Source organism: Myxine glutinosa, chromosome 7 (genome assembly GCF_964187855.1).
Source record: "Myxine glutinosa chromosome 7, kmMyxGlut1.1, whole genome shotgun sequence".
NCBI lineage: Eukaryota > Metazoa > Chordata > Myxini > Myxiniformes > Myxinidae > Myxine > Myxine glutinosa.
The window spans coordinates 109,155,471-109,175,798 of NC_136267.1; the positions used below are offsets into that span (position 1 = coordinate 109,155,471).

Here is a 20,328-nt window from a genome sequence, read left to right on the forward strand (position 1 = left end):
TTGTTCTTGTCACACACCCAAGCTCCTCGCCGAATTTCGGGCCGAATCCGTGCAGAACATTTTGAGATATCCTGCTCACAGACAGGGGTGAAAACATAACCTCCGTCCACCTTCACTAGCGGACGTAATGAATACCTCTTCTCAAATAAATTTCCTCACTGAATCGTAGATGGGCAAACAATTTTTTTCCCTTCATGTCACTTTGTGAATGGAACATTCAGGTTGAATTTGCAAACCCTAACCAGGATTATTCCTTGGAGAGGTCTCATCCCATGTACTTAGTTGGTTAATCTTTAAGAAATATATAACAACAACTGCATGCCACTGAAAAACTTGAATGTGTGATTTGTAAGATGCTGAAGTTGATTATTCGTGTTGGTGATGAGCCGCACATCAGGTGAGCAGTTTCTGCGGCAAAATCTGAAGCCATAAAGAAAGTCAAGATGATCATTCTGAATAACAGACAAATAACATCAAACAATATCAGTTTGAGAATCAACATTAGTCATGCTGCAGCGCAGGCTGCCGATTGCGTCGGCTGCAGTAAAACGAATGCGTGTCGGTTGTTGGAGCAGCTCACAGATGAGCACAGTCATCTGCCTGTGTATATATATGTCTGGATCTGTTCTCTGTTTCTTTGTGTTGTTACCTCCGCCACCGAAGGTGGATGGAGGTTATGTTTTCACCCCTGTCTGTTTGTTTGTCTCTCTGTGAACAAGATATCTCAAGAAGTTGTGGACAGATTCGGACAAAATTTGGCAGAGAGGTAGTGGATGTGACAAGGACGAAATGATTAGATTTTGGTGAAGACCTGGATTCGGATCGGGCTAGTATAAAATTTTAAGTGATTCTTCACCATTGGGAGATTGGGCCAAAAACTATGGAAAGCGCAGGATATCTCAAAAATGTTGTGGACGGATCTGGACAAAACTTGGTGGACCGGTTGGGTGTCTGACGAGAACGAATCGATTCAATTTTGGTGAAGATCTGAATATGAATTCAAATACGTGAATTATTTAATTTTTTAAGTGGTTATTCACCATTGAGCGATCGGGTTAAAACCGGCATATAGCAGGATATCTCAAATAGTTATGGACGGATTTGGACGAAACTTGGTGCACCGGTTGGGTAAGCGACAAGAACGAATCGATTCGATTTTGGTGAAGATCTGAATATGGATTCGAATACGGGAATTATTTAATTTTTAAGTGATTCTTCACCATTGAGAGATCGGAAAGCGATATATAACATGATATTCAAAAAGGTTATGGACGAGTTATGACTAAACTTGGTGGACGAGTTGGTTAGGTGACGAGAACAAACCGATTAGATTTTGTGTCAGGTCCGAATCCAGATCCGGCCTATCAGTGGGATAAAAAAACATAAACTGTTCAGCCTTGCAGAGGTATGCATCTACCCAGTGCCGTTCTAGTTTTGTATGCATGTTTGAAGCTCGTGGAAGAGCTGGAGCAGAATGGAATGGAACAAAATTGAAAGGGGGAAACAGCAACAGCAGAGTAGGAATGATAGAGTGAGATCAAGGGGAGAGGGAGAAGGACACGTAGGATGAACAAGATGTGCACAAGCTGAATGAAACACAGCAAGAGGAGCAAGGGGAAAGCAGGGATGAAACAGAAAAGGAACAAACCAACTGACAAACAAAAAGAGGTGAGACAGAGAAGGTAAAATCACAATAACCTGTAAAAGGGGAATGCTTGGGAATGGGGTAATTTGGGGAAGAAGAGATCATGAGTATGGATGGAGAATCACCTGAGGTAGTGGTAAACAGCTGTCTTGAAGCCATGGAGGGAAGAATGGGACTGAACAGACTGGGGTAGTTGCTTCCACAGGTGACCGAAAGGAAGAGCAAATGAGTGAAGGGAGCTGAGAACCTGGAGTTTTGGAGTTTAACAAGAAGAGGGTTGCTGGCAGATAGTGTGAACCCAGCAGAAACCTGGGTGCAATAAACAGAGCCAAAGAGGGTACAATACCAAAAATGAGGTAGGAGAACACAGAGGCCACCACTTGCCTGTAATGCGAAAGTAACAGGACTAGACACTCTGCTTCATCGCAGGATATCCCAATGATTTTGATGGCCTTGCTTTCCACAGAATCAAGAAGGGCAATTTGTGAGGTGTGGTGCCAGCCCAGATTGAAGATCCGCACTCCGTCGAGCTATGAATGAAGGCCTGGGGGTTGTCAAAAGTTCAGATTGGCCAAGGAAAGACCTTGCTCGATGTGGATGCCCAGCCTTGCGAGGCTGGCTTTGGAGGCCATCTTCGTAATATGGTCTGCCCAAGAGAGATCAAGGCTCATTGCTGCCCAAGAAAGGATTCACACCGAAGGAGATTTTATTACCTGTATCATTTTGAACCAGTTGACGACCTTGTCACATGAGATGAGCTTTATATTCCTATAGGCATTAATTTTATTTAGCCAGATATTTATTTTCTCACCTTTGGGTTGAATAAAGGTTAGTGATGAAAATGATCATGGATTAGAATTTTTATATATTTCCGATTGGAAATATAAAATACTGTCAGTACTTGTTATACTTAGAATTTTTTTTTTTAAGTTAGACTTTATTCCGGTAGGTGTACCTGTCCTTGGGGATGAGCCAGAAGGAAGTTGATGCACATTTCACGGGTCCAGCCTTCTTGGCCTGGGCACGCATGGGAAACCTTCACAGCTGGGCTGGCCCTCTACCCTCATCATGGCACCAACAGCAACACGCATTGCAAGTATTGACTGGAAGGACTCAAACATGACACGTGTGATTTGTTTATTTGTTTCCGCGTTTCCATTTATCGGGAAGCTTTATCTACAACTTTCTGTGCTGTACATATATCCTCATTTGTAGCAGAGCCTAGATCAGATGCGATGATTGATATATTACTATTCAGCCTGATTATCTTTAACTGTTTTTAACATAAACTTCTCAAACTTGCCCAACACAACTTATTATCACGTGTAGTAAATCTATTATTCTCAATACAATGACATTGTGCATTCATTTTTCTACCATCTGTAAGAGTCAAGGAAAGGGTACTATGTACTGTCACACACCAAGCTATTTGAGCCCGCACCGGACCCAAGGCTCGAGGCCTATATCACCGAGTGGCAGGGGTCCCAGCCCTCCTATTTTTCCTATTTATTCCTACTTTTTAATAGGATCCTATAAATCTCCTATTTTTTGGTGGAAATTCCTATTTTTCCTATTTTTTAACCCTCAATGTTCCAAAATTTAAATTGATATATTAATTAGTAGAATTTCTGTATCTAAGCGTCAGAACAGACATTCCTATACCAATCGTCAGCCATGGAATTGCTTTCTGGGTCCATAATCGCAAGACAAATTTCCAAAACGACTTTAAGCTCAAATCCCCGAAGAACATATGTCTCTTTGTCTTTTTCTCGAAAACCGTTTGTTCGATCGATTTCACAAGTGGTGAGTGCATTTTTGAGGACTCAACAAAGTGCAGTGTTGAGGAAAAATTGAGTATGCAGTGATGACGTCACAAATAAATACTGTACGAAGTGGAGGCATGTCGTTTACACCATGGTGTAAAGTACGTGTTGTTATTGATCTCGACTGGAAATGATATGTATATCTTATGTATATTATGTTATTGTTATTTTTGACTTTGTCCTAATATTAAGTATATCCTTCCAAACAATTGTTTTACCTTTATGATTCGTGCTTCATGCTATTCAGTAACAGAATTATAAAAGATAAAATGAGATGAAAATAATATAACTATGTTTATCACGCATTTCTCTTGGATTATCTCATATACTTTGTGAAGAATGACTGAATGATACCTTGACCATTATCATTGTCCTTTGTCTTATTTCAAAAGTTCAGCTGAGCTCAATTTTTAAGGTTTGTACTTTACTTAGAGTAACAAAACCAACTGTGAACTTTGCGGTTATTCAGTTATTACTAACAACCTTTCCCTAAAGATTCTACCTGAAATTGAACTTTTCTACTAATTTGCTAAACATTGACATTTGATACTACATGTTTAACTCAATCTTTCGCTTATTACAATGAGATTGTATTTTGCCTAAAACTAATAGTATTTGGCAAAGAACTAATTCAATCGACAATTCACACATTTCATCATTTAATTGCAGATAATAAAGAAGGACCACGACACAAAATAGGGATTACAACTTAATTCTGTATACTTTCGTGTGGTAGTTGCATATTCAGCTTTTAACAAAATTACAGTAGAATTAAAATTTACATACGCAATGCTGCACAATAGGTAATGCAAGCAATGTAGGACAATAAAAAAACAAACAAACAAAAAACAATAAAGACTGTTAAAGTCTTGTTGTTTCATAATCTTCTGAAGATAGTACAACAACAATACCAAAGATACATAATTGAATTGTCATCGCTTAGCTTGAACTCAGATTAGTGTTCAAGCTATTCAGCAGTGGAGAAAATGCAATTATCGGGTGGTAAACATGTTAGGACATGTTATTTATCATCTTTCTTGTTTCAGGTATAATCTGCAGACCGGTAAGAAATTTGTTGATTTGCCTTTAAATTACTTTGTTTGTTCTCATTATTTTACTAACTTATGTTTCAGTTTTGAAAAAAAAACTGTTTGGTTCACAGTTCTTTCCACTTCATGCGTTAACAGGTTAGGATTTTCTATGCTAATTCATTTAATCTTATCTCATATTTGTTTTCTTTTTGACAGGTATACTCCCAGCAGTATAATGCCTGGTGGGAGAACTAAATTTAACCCAGAGTGGTTGAAAAGTGGACATGGATGTAGGCTTTCTGACTGGTGTCAGCCTAGCAAGTCCTCAGTGTTCTCAGCTTACTGCTCGTTGTGCCATTCGGAAGTGAGGTGTGACAATCAGGGTGTGAAACAACTGACACAACATGCCCAAAACAAAGGGCACTTGAAGCGTGCGAAGGAACTGCTGGGTGGGTCACAGACGTTGCTGACATTCGTTCAACCATCAACTTCATCTGCTTCAGCATCAGGGTCAGCTTCTACAGATGAGCCAAGTCGTGCAGCTTTAGTCTGTATGTCCAAAAAAGACGCTATTACAAAAGCAGAACTTCTATGGACATTGAAAGTTGTTCGTTCGAATCTGAGCTACTCTTCCTGTGACGGTTTGAAGGATCTTCTGCAGGCAATGTTTCCTGGTGTTATCCCGGATGGTTTCTCAATGAGCTCATCGAAAGTTTCATATCTCATTAGCGAAGCCACAGGTCCTTATTTTCAGGACATGATAGTCACTGATGTTAAGAATTCAGCTTCTGGCTTCAGCCTCATGTATGATGAAACCACCAATAAACAGAACTTGAAGCAACTAGAAATCCGTGTACGGTATTGGTCTGATGCCGAGGAACAGATATTAGTATTTCACCTCAAAACTTACCTCATGGGTCATGCAACTGGAGAAGATTTGTCCAGGAAAATAATCTCTGCCTTGGATGAATCGAAACTGCAGCTTCAGGATATTATCATGCTCGGCAGTGATGGGCCTAATGTGAGCACCACTGTGTGGAGACAGATTGACAAAGCCATTCTCGACAACAGGGGCCCTGGTCTCCTTGATGTAGGGACATGTACTCTCCATACAGTACACAATGCTTTTGCCAAAGGACTTGCAGAGTACTGTGGAAACCTAACTGAGCTTGCAGTGGACATTTTCTACTGGTTCAAAGGCTCTGCTGCTAGATCTGTTGATTTTCAAGACATTCAGCATAAATTGGGTGCTGTTCCAAAAAAGCCTTTGAAGCATGTCGAGTGCAGGTGGTTGACACTGGGACCTGCAGTGGAGCGGCTGATAGAGATCTGGGAATCTCTCAAAGAGTATTTCTTGGTATTTCTTCCAAAGCAGCAGCCAAAGGACATGTTTAAACCCAGGTACAAAAGAATCAAAACAGAACTACAGCGACCGGAAATAAAAGCTCAACTGCATTTCCTGAAGTTCTTGGCAGCAACATTTGCAGAGTTCCTCACCTTCTTCCAGTCAGAGCAACCACTTGTGCACATTCTATATGACAAACTCCATGACCTGCTCAAAAAACTGATCAGAAGAATTATGAAGACTCCTTCAGTTGATGCTGTGAAAGACATCTCAAACCTTGATGTTTCCATTGTTGCAAACCAGCTGGAGAATGAATCCATGGGTGTGGGAGAGGATACCCGACGGTGTATCGCTAAGTTGAAAGTCTCTGAGAGGGAAAGGATGTATCTTGGGATGAGGAAGTGCTACCAGGCAGCCATAGTACACCTACAAAAGAAGCTTCCATTGACAAACAAAATCCTGAAGAATGCCAGATGTCTGCAGCCACAAAACAGGACTGCTGCATGGTCTCTTGAATCAGCCAAGAGCCTGTCCAGACAGCTGAAGAGGAATATTGACAGTGACAGCATTGCAGATGAATGGAAGGTGTACCAAGAGGAAGCCATTCCTACTGACTGGTCCCAGGAAACACAGGAGAATGAAGAAGAAGTCTGCATGAAGAGAGTGGACAGTTACTGGGGAAAAGTGTTGGCTTTAAAAGGCTGTACGGGAAACTGTAAATTCCCCCAAGTGAGACAAATGATAAGGATTGTCCTTGCACTGTCTCACGGAAACAGTGACGTGGAACGCGCGTTCTCAATCAGTGGGAAAAGTGTCACCAAGGAGAGAGTTAGTCTGAGCGAGGCATCAATCAATGGTCTCCGTGCAACAATGGATGGCATGAGATTGTATGGTGACCGGCCCGAAATGGTCCCAGTCACAAAGGGACTCCTCTCGTTAGGACGTTTTGCTCACATGCACTATATGCAGAGACTTGAAGAAGAACGAAAAGCCAAGGAAGATGAACAGAAAGCCAGGGAGAAAACCAGGCAAGAGAAAGAAGAAAGAGAGAGAACAGCTAAGATTGCTGTAGAGAAGGCAGTGGAGCTGTCTCGTAAGAGCGAGGACTTGAAGAAAACAGAGAAATCTCTGGCAGCAAAAGAGTCATCTCAGCAGATGTCACTGACTGTTAGCAACAGTCTGCTTGATCAAGCAAATAAAAAGCTTAAGGTGGCGCTTAAGAAAGGTGACATGACTGAAATTGCAGTAGCTCAGGCCATGCTTGAGTCTGCTCAGAAAAAGATTCAAGAGACACAGACTCGTATGGTGGAAACCAGGGAGGCGCAGAGAAAAGTGGAGAAGAAAAAGCAGACTTTGATAGAGTCCATGGTGGCTGCCAAAAAGAAGAAGTCATAGTTTTTGTTGTCGATGTTAAGACGGGTGGGCCCAAGTTCATTGGGGGTGTGTCCATGCCCATACATGTACATGTATTTGCATAAATCTTGCAGCAATAAAGCTACCGATGTTGTTCCAATGCTGAAATCTGTGCTATTACTTCCTAGTTTTTTCCTATTAAACTCCTATTTTTTGTGATCAGAATTCCTATTTTTCCTATTATTTTGTCAATCAAAGTGGCTGGGACCCCTGGAGTGGTTATATTTGGTAATAATGTGCAGGAATACTTCCTGCATCCTTTGCTTGTGTGCAAATTATTGGCAAAATATTGTTGCGGAAATGAGAATTGTGTTTTTTTTATTGTTGTAAAAATATCACCCTCCTTCCTCCAGTTATTGTGTATAAAGGTCAAAGGGCGTCCCTTAGTTAAGTCATATACAATCACGTTAGCCAATCATAGATTTCCTCCTTGTTGGTAGTTATTTCCTTATTCTGTGTATTAGGTTAAGGCTTTGTCTTCCATTAATTAATACTCCATTGCACCGAATTCAAATAGAGTAGATTCCCTTTCATTCCCATTCCTAAAGCCTTTATTACCAACTGCATTTGCCTCCATTGAGCACGCGGTCGGCTCGGAGAAGAAAGGCGTGTCTCCACCTCGTCATAGAGAGGAGTGAGCCAGCCCTTGCCGACCAACCCAGAACGAGGGGTTTGGCTTTGAGAGGGCGTGGGGAGAACCATCGAGTAGGTTCGCGAAGGTTGAAGGGTGTGGCCTATATAACCCGCGCCACGACACCCCCCAAGAGAGAGATGCGCAAGAGATGAGTGCAGATGAGCTACGGAGATGTCCAGATGAGCTACGGAGATGAGCACAGAGGATGAGCGCTTAAAAAGCATGCGACGCACCTGAGACGAGCTGCGTGATCCAGGAGAGGAGAGAGGGATGTCCCATGAGCTTTAAACCACCACAGCTTTGAGCTCTGACGGCAGTTTTTGACCGTGGCCGCGAAGGAACGGCGGCTGCTGAACGTGCCGATCGAGAAGGGGGCGGCGGCTGCTCACTCCCGGCCCGACCGTGCTCCGGTTCCAGTTGGACCTTCCCCTCCTTCCAGCCAATCGTTCCTGCCTTCATTCCCCATTCGTGTGAGTCTGTCTTTTGTTTGTTCTGTCCTGGGTTAAGTAAGACTGCATAGGTAAGCTAAGGTGCACTGTGTCTGCTTCTTCTTCTTCTGTTTTTATTTTATTATCCTTCCTCCTCCTTGGTTGCTTTCAATTGTGTAAATAGTAAATAAATCATATTTGTATTTCTTACCCTTTGCCTTTCTTTCCTCTACATCCGTCGTTGTTGTCTTTTCCCTCATTGGACACCTGTGGCACGATTTTGGCCAACGTTTCAGGATCGGGTTAGTCTTGGTAACAGTTCGTGCTGCGGTTGCTAAACACCGCTCGGCAATCAAGTAACATCTGTCCGCGGTACGAACGGGGCTGTGCACCGGCCTTTCCGGAGGTCGCGGTGCAGCTTCAGGGACCGCGTCGGTCAGTCACAAACGAGGGGACTAATCCCCCCTCAAAGGGGAACCATAGGCCGACGTTGGGTTCCGCAACAATATGTTAAGTCTTTCTTGTTTTCAACCAGTCTCATCTCTGACCATCAGTTTGGATTCTGCCCCAGTCACTAAATTCTGGCTATGCTTCTGCTCCTCTCCCAGCAATGGTTGGAGGCCCTCAATCTCAAACAAGAGGTTGGGACCGTCTCCCTGGACATATATCGCGCATTCAATACATTCTGGCATCCTGATTTGTTTGCCAAGTTCTCTGCCTGTGGCTCTAAACGCCACCTTCATTCCTGGCTTTTTGACATCCTTCATTCACACAGTCAACTCCTTTGCTCCTCACTTTTCCCATCTAAGGAACCATCTTTTAGAGGATGTTTTTACCCCACTCTTTTCTCAAGCACTTCAAGCATTCAATGCACCACGTCCTCATGTCACGCACCATCTTGAATAGGTATTCCTGTCTTTATTAACCCTTTCTAATCCAACCCTCTTACTTGCTGTTTTCAAAGTTTCCTACCTTTCTCTGTCTCTGTCTGTCTCTGTCTCTGTCTGTCTGTCTGTCTCTCTCTCTCTCTCTTTCTCTCTCTCTTTCTCTCTCTCCTCTCTCCTCTCTCCTCTCTCCTCTCTCTCTCTCTCTCCTCTCTCTCTCTCTCCTCTCTCTCTCTCTCTCCTCTCTCTCTCTCCTCTCCTCTCTCTCTCTCCTCTCTCTCTCTCTCCTCTCTCTCTCTCTCCTCTCTCTCTCTCTCCTCTCTCTCTCTCTCTCTCTCTCTCTTCTCTCTGGCGCCACCTATCGGCTGTCGGTGCGTTGGGTGTAGCGTCATGGCGGCTGTGAGCAACTGCTCGGTGTTTTGGTGAGTCCGTTGTGAGTTTTTCCCCCCTCTCTTGCCCTCCCCTGCCCCCCCCTCCCTCTCCTTTTCCATCCTGTGTGCTTCGGCATCGTGTTTTCATCCGTTCTGCACCCTTGTCTTCGAGAGAGAGAGGATTGAGAGCGAGCCCATTTTGGGTGCGGCCTACTGGCTTTGACGACGCTTTGTAAGCCTTTTTTGTGCTTATAATGCACGTTTATTATTTACTTTAGTTCGATTATTTAGGTTTGATACCTTCTTGTCCGGTTCGGACAAGGGGGGGGGGGGGATTTCGCCGGTATGGCGAATACACGCTCTCGTTACGAGGCGTTCGAAAATTTAACGCGTAAGCATGCATTCGCATGTGTTCCGCCCGAAGGAGCTCCTACTGAGGACATTATCCTTGCCGTGGGATCCATCATAGGAGACGGTAATGTTCGTGCGGCGTCACGAATGAACCAGAAATTTGTTGTCTTCGTGTCAGAAGAAAAACTCGTTCATGACGTCGTTAGTACCGGTCTAACCATAAAAGGGGGTCATTATATAACGGTATCCCCTATGGATACGCCAGCTACCAAGATAACAATATCCAACGTTCCACCATTTGTGCCAGGCGAGAAACTCCTATCCGTTCTGTCTCGTTATGGAAAAATTGTTTCCCGAATCTCAATGATTCCGCTCGGGTGTCGCAGCGATCGTGTTAAACACGTAATGAGCTTTAGGAGGCAGGTGTACATGATCCTCCCGGATCGCGGAGCTGATACAGGTTTAAATATATCCTTTAAAGTATCGTTGGATGATCGGGAATACCACATGTATGCTTCCTCAGCCTCTTTAACTTGCTTTAATTGTGGAGAATTCGGACACGTTAAAAGATTCTGTCCTAGGGCCGCTTGTCCGAAGTGTGGTGAACCGGGACATAACGAAAGGGCTTGCAAAAAGGCCAATCCCTCCACCGCGCCTTGCGACACCCCGACCATGCTCGCTGACACCCGGACTGTATCTCCTGTTACCCCTACCGTACCTTCCGTCACCCGGACCGTATCTCCTGTCACCCCTACCGTACCTTCCGTCACCCGGACCGTACCCTCTGACACCCCGACCGCACCTTCGGACGCCCGGACCGTACCTTCTGACACCCCGACCGTACCTTCTGACACCCCGACCGTACCTTCTGACACCCCGACCGTACTTTCTGACACCCCGACCGTACCCTTTGACCCCCCGACCGTACCCTTTGACCCCCCGACCGTACCCTCTGACACCCAGACCGTACCTTCTGACACCCAGACCGTACCTTCTGACACCCCGACCGTACCTTCTGACACCCCGACCGTACCTTCTGACACCCCGACCGTACCTTCCGACACCCCGACCGTACCTTCTGACACCCCGACCGTACCTTCTGACACCCCGACTGAGTCGTCTGTCACACCGGTGCTTTTCGATTCCAATGTGATGACACCCACCGATGCGACTGACACAACTAGCATTGCCCCCTTTCCCGAACCCATGAACGAAGAATCCATAGTGTTTGCTAAAAAGCGAAGAGCACCAGCTCCAAGCAGTTTCGCTGGTGCTGCAAAGAAGGCGGTCATGGGCGGCACCATTTCCGGTGCACATGTGTCCGAGTGCCCCTCTGACATTCCCTCACTAACCGAGAACATGGATACCGCTGCCAATGACACCAGTGAGTCTCATTATGTAAATGAGCCAAAAAATAAAATTTGTACCTCCCACCTGGAAGTTTCCGAGTGCGAAACCTCCAGTGAAAGTATTACCATTTCCGAGCTGGGAAATGTTTTTCCGCCTGCCCCCCCTTTAAATACCGAGCAGACTAAGGATTCAATAAACGTTCCCACTGTACAAACGGGGCCAGCAAATCTGAGTTTGCCGGGATCTCAAACCCAAGCTCCGACCCCAGATACAAATATCCACCAAAGTGTTAACGAGTGCTCTCGGGAACACCTTGAGAAACTTGTGAAGGTGCCTCCAGACAAGACCGCGGGGGCAGCGGGAAATACCCCAGATCCCGACGACATGTTATCTGACGTGTCTGAGTCCGAAGATGACATTGAGGCAACCGCGCTGTCACAAGCGATGACAGGTCACTCGCAGGTATCCCCTCAACTCGTTCTTACCTTCCTTAACGAAACGTATCGTCACCGCAACATTGTCATTAAAGACTATTTCCCTGACTTGGCTGCATTCATGTGCACCGCAAAGTCAATAATCAAAGCGCGTGAGGATTTTGACCTGACGAAATCTCAACTCCACAGGTTAAGAAAGTTTGTTACCCGAGCAGGTGCAGAGTGTTCCCAAGCACAGGGCGATTTCATTACCACGGAATGAAAAACATTTCCTTTGCGACCTTAAACATGAATGGTGGGGGTGCAAGTCACCTCCGTCAGGCCCAAGTCAAAAACTTGTTTGACCGTAAAAAGGCAAATGTTCTTTTACTACAAGAGACCCACATCACACCTAATGTGGAACATGACTGGTGCCAAACTTTCAAAGGGCAATGCTATTTTAGCAATCTGTCAGCCTCATCTGCTGGGGTTGGGTTTTTTCTAAAGCCAGGCCTAGCTTTTGAGTCTTGTCATTTTCAGGAAGTCATAAAAGGCCGGCTTATTTCCCTTCAGCTTGCACATCAAAACTTCCGCTGTACCATTTTCAATGTGTACGCACCTAGTGAGAGCAGGGACCGAAAGGCCTTCTTCACCTCCATGGTAAACCACCTGAAATCAGTTGATCTCGACCAATGTGTGTGCATTGGTGGTGACTTTAATTGCACCTTTGACCCTTCGAAAGATAGAAACTCGGCAGAACCCCACCCCGAGTCCCATGCGGACCTATCCCGTTTCTTTAAGACGGCCGGTCTACTGGATGTTTGGCGATTGCACCACCCCAACATAGTCCAGTTTACCTGGTGTCGATGTGCCAATGGCCGGGTGTCTTCGGCAAGACTCGACCGCTGGTACATAAATGTACCCTTTAAGAACGTCGCGGCCTCGTCAGGTTGTTTTCCGTCATTGTTTTCAGACCACCATATGGTAACCTTAGATCTTTCTTTTCCTCGACCCACATGCAGAAATAGTTACTGGAAGTTTAACGTTAAACTTTTAGAAGACAGTTTATTTACAGACTCCTTTCGTGATTTCTGGGCTGAAATGAGTACTAAAAAATCTTCTTTCTCCTCAATTAGCCTCTGGTGGGATAACCTAAAGGCCCAAATTCGAGTTTTTTGTCAACAATTTAATTCGCACTGTACCAATGTAAAACATATCACGATGGCTTGCTTGGAAGCAGACATCTTAAGGTTAGAGAGCAAGTTGGCCAATGAGAGCAACCCAGTGAACTATCGGTTGCTACTCGAGAAGAAGGCCCAATTAAGGGATTTGATCCATGAAAAAGCAGCGGGCACACTAGTTCGGCTAAGAATACAAAATATAAAGGTTTCAGATACCCCAACTAAGGCTTTCTTTCACCTAGAAACTGTAGAGAAACCAGCACGACTCATATCTTCGGTTTTGGACCCAGGGGGGAACATCCTAACAAATCCGAGTGATATAAGATTAAATATAATTGATTTCTTTTCTGAACTTTTCAAGGCCAAAACAGTTTCTCACGAAATGATGAATGTTTTGACCTCTCGTCTTCCTTCCGTGGCTGAGGCCCAACGTCTGGAACTGGATGCTCCAATTACCCTTCCAGAGCTATCCGGTGCACTCGCTGAGATGGAGTCGGGAAAAGCCCCTGGCATCGATGGCCTACCGGCCGAATTTCTTTCGGCATTTTGGGACATTTTGGGCCCAGAGCTGCTCAATGTTCTGGATGCATCTCTTTTATCCAGAGAATTACCGCTCAGTTTTAGAAGAGCAGTACTCTGCCTGCTACCCAAGACTGGCGATCTCCGACACCTGTCAAACTGGCGTCCGATCTCTTTGTTGTGCACGGATTACAAACTGTTTTCCAAGGTCCTTGCGAACCGGTTGAAGACAGTTATTGGGGACCTGGTGTCACCTGATCAAAGTTGCGGCATCCCTGGCAGATCCATCTATGACAACATATTCCTAGTCAGAGATTTGTTAACTGGTAAATGTGTTAAAGAGGATTTTGGATTGGTGTTTCTTGACCTTGCAAAAGCCTTTGATAGCATTGATCATGAGTTTTTGTGTCATGTGTTACAAGCTTGCGGGCTTGGCACTAATTTTAGAGCCTACATAGCTTTGTTATATGCAAACATCTCCAGCTTGATCAAAGTTAACAACGAATTTTGCCCACCCATAAAGGTTCAGAGAGGGGTAAGGCAAGGTTGTCCACTTTCAGGTCTATTATTTGCCCTCGCCTTGGAGCCCCTCTTAATCGCCCTCAGAAAGGATATCCCTGGACTTGTCCTTTCTCCAGGACACCCACCTTTGACCCTGTCAGCTTATGCCGACGACCTTTGTGTCATTATAAAAAGAAAATGCGACAGTGACGCCATGGCAAAGTGTTTGTCGGACTTCAACCTTGCCTCATCATTAAGGTGTAATTGGGGGAAAAGCAAGGCTCTGTGGATCCCCTTTCCAAAAAACGACTTACCTATGCCACCGTTATTACCACCACCTCCCCTTCCTGCAGAACTAGTGTGGGCAAACGATGGCATCAAGTATTTGGGCGTCTTCCTCGGACCTCCTCAGTATGCCCAGAACAATTGGGACAGGATCATTGACCAGGTAGACGGGCGTTTGAGCCGATGGAAAAGAGCTCTACCCCACCTTTCCTAAAAGGGTCGCGCGCTAGTTGTCAACAACCTCGTCACTACCCTTTTGTGGCACCGGTTCATCTGCCTGCAACCACCGGAGGTTTTGCTCCAAGCTATCCAGAGGAAACTGGTGGATTTTTTTTGGGGAGGCTACCACTGGCTTCGACCCAGCGCCATATGTTGTCCCTTGGCCGAGGGTGGTCACGGCCTAGTCGATGTGAAATGCCGCCTGTTGGCCTTCCGGCTCCGCTCCATCCAACGCTTGCTTTATGCAGAACACCTACCAGGAAAGCCCTTAGCCTGCTCCATTCTTCAACGAGCTGGGAGGCTCGGATACGGACAGGAACTTTTCCTGACCAACCTTCAACACATCGATACATCTCTGCTCCCAGTTTTTTATCAGAGCCTCTTGAATGCCTGGCAGGGCGTTTCGATAAGTCGCCAAACAGACTCGTATGGCACTAACATGTATGCACATGAGCCTTTATTTTTCAACCCACTTTTCCCCGATATCCCGAGGAGTCGCGACTTCTGCCAGCATTTTATAGCGGCCAACATCCTGAAAGTGTGTCATCTCCGACACGACTCTGGACAGGGATGGAAGCCTGCGAACGAGCTGGCGGACCTAACAGGTGTTCGGTCCAGGAGGCAAATCGAGAACATACTAAGAGCGGTGATCCGAAGGGGCCACCAGCTAGGCCTACATTGGACGCAGGACGTAGAGGTTGAGCCCACAGTCCCAAAATTAGGAGTCGCTTTTACCCCAAACGAGCTGCCCCCCATGAGCGCAGGGTCACCCCCCTTCCATGTTATGAGCAGCAAGAGTATTTATAGGTCTTGTGTGAAACTTCTTCTTGGGGACCCACCTCTAGCTGGGGTTACCCGGTGGAAAGGACTCTTGCCTCCCGGTCCCCCCTCTGAGCCTTTATGGGATACAATGTATGCTGGACTTATTTCTAAAAGAACAGGTGACCTTCAGTGGCGTTTGGCCCACTGGATTGTTCCTTCCAATGCTGTCATCCGTTTTTTTTCCCCCATTTCCGGCTGTTGCCCCTTTTGTCCGGTGAGGGAAGATTTGTTTCATGCTTTCATTAATTGTGAAAGACTTTCTCCTTTGTTTCATTGGTTAAATTTTATTTCCCATAGATTGCAGGTTACCTTTTCTTTGAAAGCTTACATCTTTGGCTTTCCTCCCAAAAAGGGAACCACATCCATTGTATTCGGGTTCCTAACCGCTACTGCTAAACTGGCCGTATACCTGTCGCGGAAGGCGAAGCTGGGCGGCAGACCCATGCAGGAATGCAGTATTATGGTGTTTTTTAGTTCATTGGTGTCAGCAAGGCTCAAGCTTGAATTTGGCTGTGTCCAAACGGCAAACGACCTTGCTAATTTTGCTGCGACCTGGTGTGTTGGAGGGATTTGTGAGGTCCAAGAAAACAAATTGTTAATTTCTGTATAATACAGTGCGGGTGTTTCTTATCGTGTGTTGTTTTTTTTCTGGTATTTGCACCCTTTCTGTTGCTGGGTTTGCAGTGCACCGATTGTTTTTTCCTTCCGGGATTGCTATGATTTTACTGATTGCCCTGATTGAATTGCTTTTGGTGGTACTCTTGTTTTATACTTTTATAATAAAAAGAGCTTAAAAGTCAAAGTCTCTCTCTCCTCTCTCTCTCCTCTCTCTCTCCTCTCTCTCTCTCTCCTCCCTCTCTCTCTCCTCTCCTCTCTCTCTCTCCTCTCTCTCTCTCTCTCTCCTCTCTCTCCTCTCTCCTCTCTCCTCTCTCCTCTCTTCTCTCTTCTCTCTTCTCTCTTCTCTCTTCTCTCTTCTCTCTTATCTCTTATCTCTTATCTCTTCTCTCTCTCCTCTCTCTCTCTCTCTCTCTCTCTCTCTCCTCTCTCTCTCTCTCCTCTCTCTCTCCTCCTAATTAGATTCATGCTTGGCAAATGCAGTCGTGGCCAAAAAATATTGGCACCCTTGCGCTTTTTTTCAAATAACTCACAATTTTCTCGAAAAATACGTTGAAATTGACGAAAGTATTTGATCTCCACAATTCTTTCTTTTGCTGTTAATATTACAGAACCCTTGTTTTTGATTCAGAACTTAATATATCCTTTCAAATCGGTAAAATAAAAAGAAATGGCAATGACAAAATGATTGACACCCAAGACTTAATATTTGGTAGCACAGCCTTTGGACAAAATAACTGCAGTCAAGTGCTTCCTATAGCCATGAATGAGCTTCCTACACCTCTCTACTGGCAGTTTTGCCCACTCCTCTTGTGCAAACTGCTCCAGTTCTCCCAGATTTGAAGGCTGCATTCTCCCAACTGCTGTTTTCAGATCTCCCCACAGATGTTCAATGGGATTTAGATCTGGACTCATTGCTGGCCCACTTCAGAACAGTCCAGTGTTTTGTTTTTAACCATTCCTGGGTGCTTTATGAAGTGTGTTTGGAATCATTGTCCTGCTTCAAGGCCATTGACCTTCGACGGAGACCCAGCTTTCTGACACTGGGTTGAACATTGCGCTCCAAAATGCCTTTGTGATCTCCTGATTTCATGATGCCATGCACACATTCAAGGCACCCAGTGCCAGAGGCAGCACAGCAACCACAAAACATCACTGAACCACCTCCATGTTTGACTTTAGGGAAGGTGTTCTTTTCTTTGAAGGCTTAATTTTATTTTCTGTAAACATAGAGATGATGTGCTTTACAAAAAAGCTCTAATTTGGTCTCATCTGTCCACAGGACATTCTCCCAGAAGGATTTTGGCTTGTTCAGGTGTGTTTTGGAAAACTCCAGTCGGGCTTTCTTATGCCTCTCTCCCAGCAGTGGGGTCCTCCTGGGTCTCCTACCATATAACCCCGTTTCATTGAGTTGGCGACGGATGGGGCGAGTTGAAACTGTCGTAACTTGTGTCTGAAGGTCAGCTTGTATCTGTTTGGCAGTTGATCAAGGTGCTTTCTCCACCATTGAAACAATCCTTCGCTGCAATCATCGATCAAGTTTTCTCTTGCGGCCACGGCCAGGTTGGCTACAGTGCCATGGGCCTTAAACTTCCTGATAACATTGCGTATGGTCAACACAAGGTCCTTGTAGATGGACTTGTGGCCTTGAGATTGTCCAGGCTTGGCTGCAATCTTGTGTCTGACCTCCTCAGGCAATTCTCTGGTTTTCTTTCTTTTCTCCATGCTCATTACGGTGACAAAATAGCACAATGACTTCTTCTCTCTATTCAAACTGGGTGAATAAGTGATTTTTTTTATTGCAGGCACCTGCAACTCACCCCGCAGGTGAGTTCAATTCTAAAGTAAAGGATAATCACCTGCTTGAAATCTAATTACTTCTAACAACTTCTAAAAGGTGCCAATAATATTGTCCGGGCCATTTTAGGATTTCTGTGTGGAATAAGCTAAGATTTAGTAATTGTTTTCGCCTTTTGTTTGTTTTGTTCCACTGCAAACCAAAGAAATACATATGTGGATACCAAAATATTTTTTAATTTCAACAATTCTCTGGAAGTAATGGTGCATTATTTGAAAAAAGTGCAAGGGTGCCAATATTTTTGGCCACAACTGCATCCTGAACTGACACTTGGGACAGCTCATTTTCTGAACAACTCTGTGACAACTAGAAAGTCCCTTCCAGGCAAATGCATTAAAAATTGCACAAAATTGTCAACAACAATTACTTCAAAGATTGTGAGTGTATCATGTGTGTAATCAGCATGGGCGTTGACGGGTGGGGGTTGGGGCGGACATATCCCCCCCCCCCCACCTTTTTGACGCGGGGGATTATCCCTCACCCTCCTCCCCGGGAAGTTCTACAAATCCATCATCTAATTATGTTTAAATCAATATTAACTTTCCCCCAAATAACTTATCTCTTAAATCGACACTGCGCCGGTGGGCATTATCTAATAACAGAGCGGTATCTGCTCGTGCATGTCGTGCTGGATTTCATTGGTCGAAGCACGCATGCGCTGGGAATGTATCACGTGATTAGTGATTACTGAAAGCGTGATACGGGTAGACATTCCCGCTGCAGTGCTGTGTAACTATGTTCCTTCATGTTTTCTTCCGAAGGAGCATCTTTTCTCGCCCATAGTGAAATTGTTAGGTAAGGAAAATGTATTCAGTTGTTACTTTGGAGAAAGTGCTAATTGAGCCAGAATTGATTCAATTTTAATGAAGATCTGGATCCGGATACAAGAGTTTTTAAAATCCAAGTGATTCTTCACCATCGAGTGATGGGGCCAAAAACTATATATATATAGGATATTTCAAAAAGTTGTGGACGACATGACAAAACTTGGTGGATGACTTCGTTGGGCAACAAGAACAAGCCGATTAGATTTTGGGTCAGGTCTGAATCCAGATCCGGCCTCTCACTATCAGTGGATACAAAACGTAAACTGTTCACCCTGGCCGAGGTATGCTCTAGTTTATAAGTGACATTCTAGTTTATAAATGTTGTCGTAAAAACTTTATAGACATGCTCACATTGTAATGGTACACCACTGTATATACTTTATAGACGATCTAACATTCTGTATAGTACATATGGTCAAATGTGTTTTGTGGCCCCGCCCCCATCTGATTGACAGTCGTTGTCCCGCCCACCCCTCTTGGCACTTCATTGCCCAATGTGTAATTTACACCTACTTTTTGTGGAATCCTGTCAAGTGATGAAAAATTTGAGGTGTCATGGACCTTCCCACTGTAAAATACAGGAGATTCGCGTTTGAACAAAGTACTGAGCTTAACACAATGTTGAGTTACTGTCTGAAAATAAGAATTGCAAACGGGATATTTTTGTTCTGTCAATTTTGTAGTTCAGCGATGCTGTGCAAATGTTTAACCCTTTGTGTGCTGATGTCGCAGATTTGTCTCAAGATGAAAAAAAAATTGGGGGGAAAATACCAAAAAAACTAGTTTTTAAATGAATATTTTGAAAAAGAAAAAATGCAGATGATGAAAAAAACAAGATTCAGCACACAAAGGGTTAATGAGTGTTATTTGATGTGAAATCCTCCACAGATAACTGATTGGTTGGTAATTTTATAGGTTTACAAGTTTATATCCTGGTAGATTTTCTTTTTTGAGAATTGTGTGTCATTCTTACATACGAAGTCTTCCGACTTCCTGATATATTGTCAATTCAATTTGAAGTTTGATATCATATTTCAAATTGGTCACTATTTATGCGATTATATAAAATTCATGAAAATGACAAAAAACATAATCATCTTCTTCAGAGCCACTTCAAAATAATCTTCCCAGAAATTTTTTTTTTTTTTTAAAGTCTTACCTTCTGAACAGGTCCAGGGCTGGCATGAACTAGCATGTGATTATAGCATGTGGCACTTTCCCTACAGATGAAAATACTGCAGCGAATGCGATCCTTTGGTATGCTGCCTGTGTTGCCTGCCTTCTCTGGTCACGTGCCTGCTGCGATAATCCGGTAAGCAGTGATTGGTTAGAGCTTGACCTAGTGTTTGGAGGCCACCACACAGAACTATAACACCGCCGACACAATATAAGTTGAAGCATTGATCTCCTGTACGTACTGTAGGTTTCGACTTGACCCGAACCAGCAGTTTATAGGGGATGTTTATGCCTCCGTTGACGAATTCGCCGGAGGCATTATGTTTTCAGGTTGTCCGTCCGTCCGTCCGTCCGTGATAGGTTTTCGTTACCGCGATAACTTGAGAACAGCTGAAGGGATCTTAGTCAAACTTGGTGCAGCTATGTATAATGAGGTAATGATGAACTGATTCGATTTTGGGGTCACGAGGTCAAAGGTCAGGTCATGTTAGGTTAAAAAAATCCTGTTACTGCGATAACTTGTGAACCAGTGATGGGATCCTGACCGAATTTGGTACAGTTATGTAGAATGATGTAAAGATGAACTGATTAGATTTTGGGGTCAAAGGTCAAAGGCAAAAGTCTGTAATATGTCTAT

General features: G+C 44.4%; 1 protein-coding gene across 1 annotated transcript in view; it reads left to right on the forward strand.

Annotated features, from left to right (window-relative positions):
* NAGLU (N-acetyl-alpha-glucosaminidase) overlaps positions 1–20,328 on the forward strand; it is a 55,893-nt gene that overhangs the window by 14,123 nt on the left and 21,442 nt on the right. The window contains exons 3-4 of the mRNA XM_068123079.2: positions 2,595–2,741; positions 19,742–19,827. Of these exons, the coding sequence (XP_067979180.2) occupies positions 2,595–2,741; positions 19,742–19,827 (233 nt within the window). The remainder of the gene's footprint in view (positions 1–2,594; positions 2,742–19,741; positions 19,828–20,328) is intronic.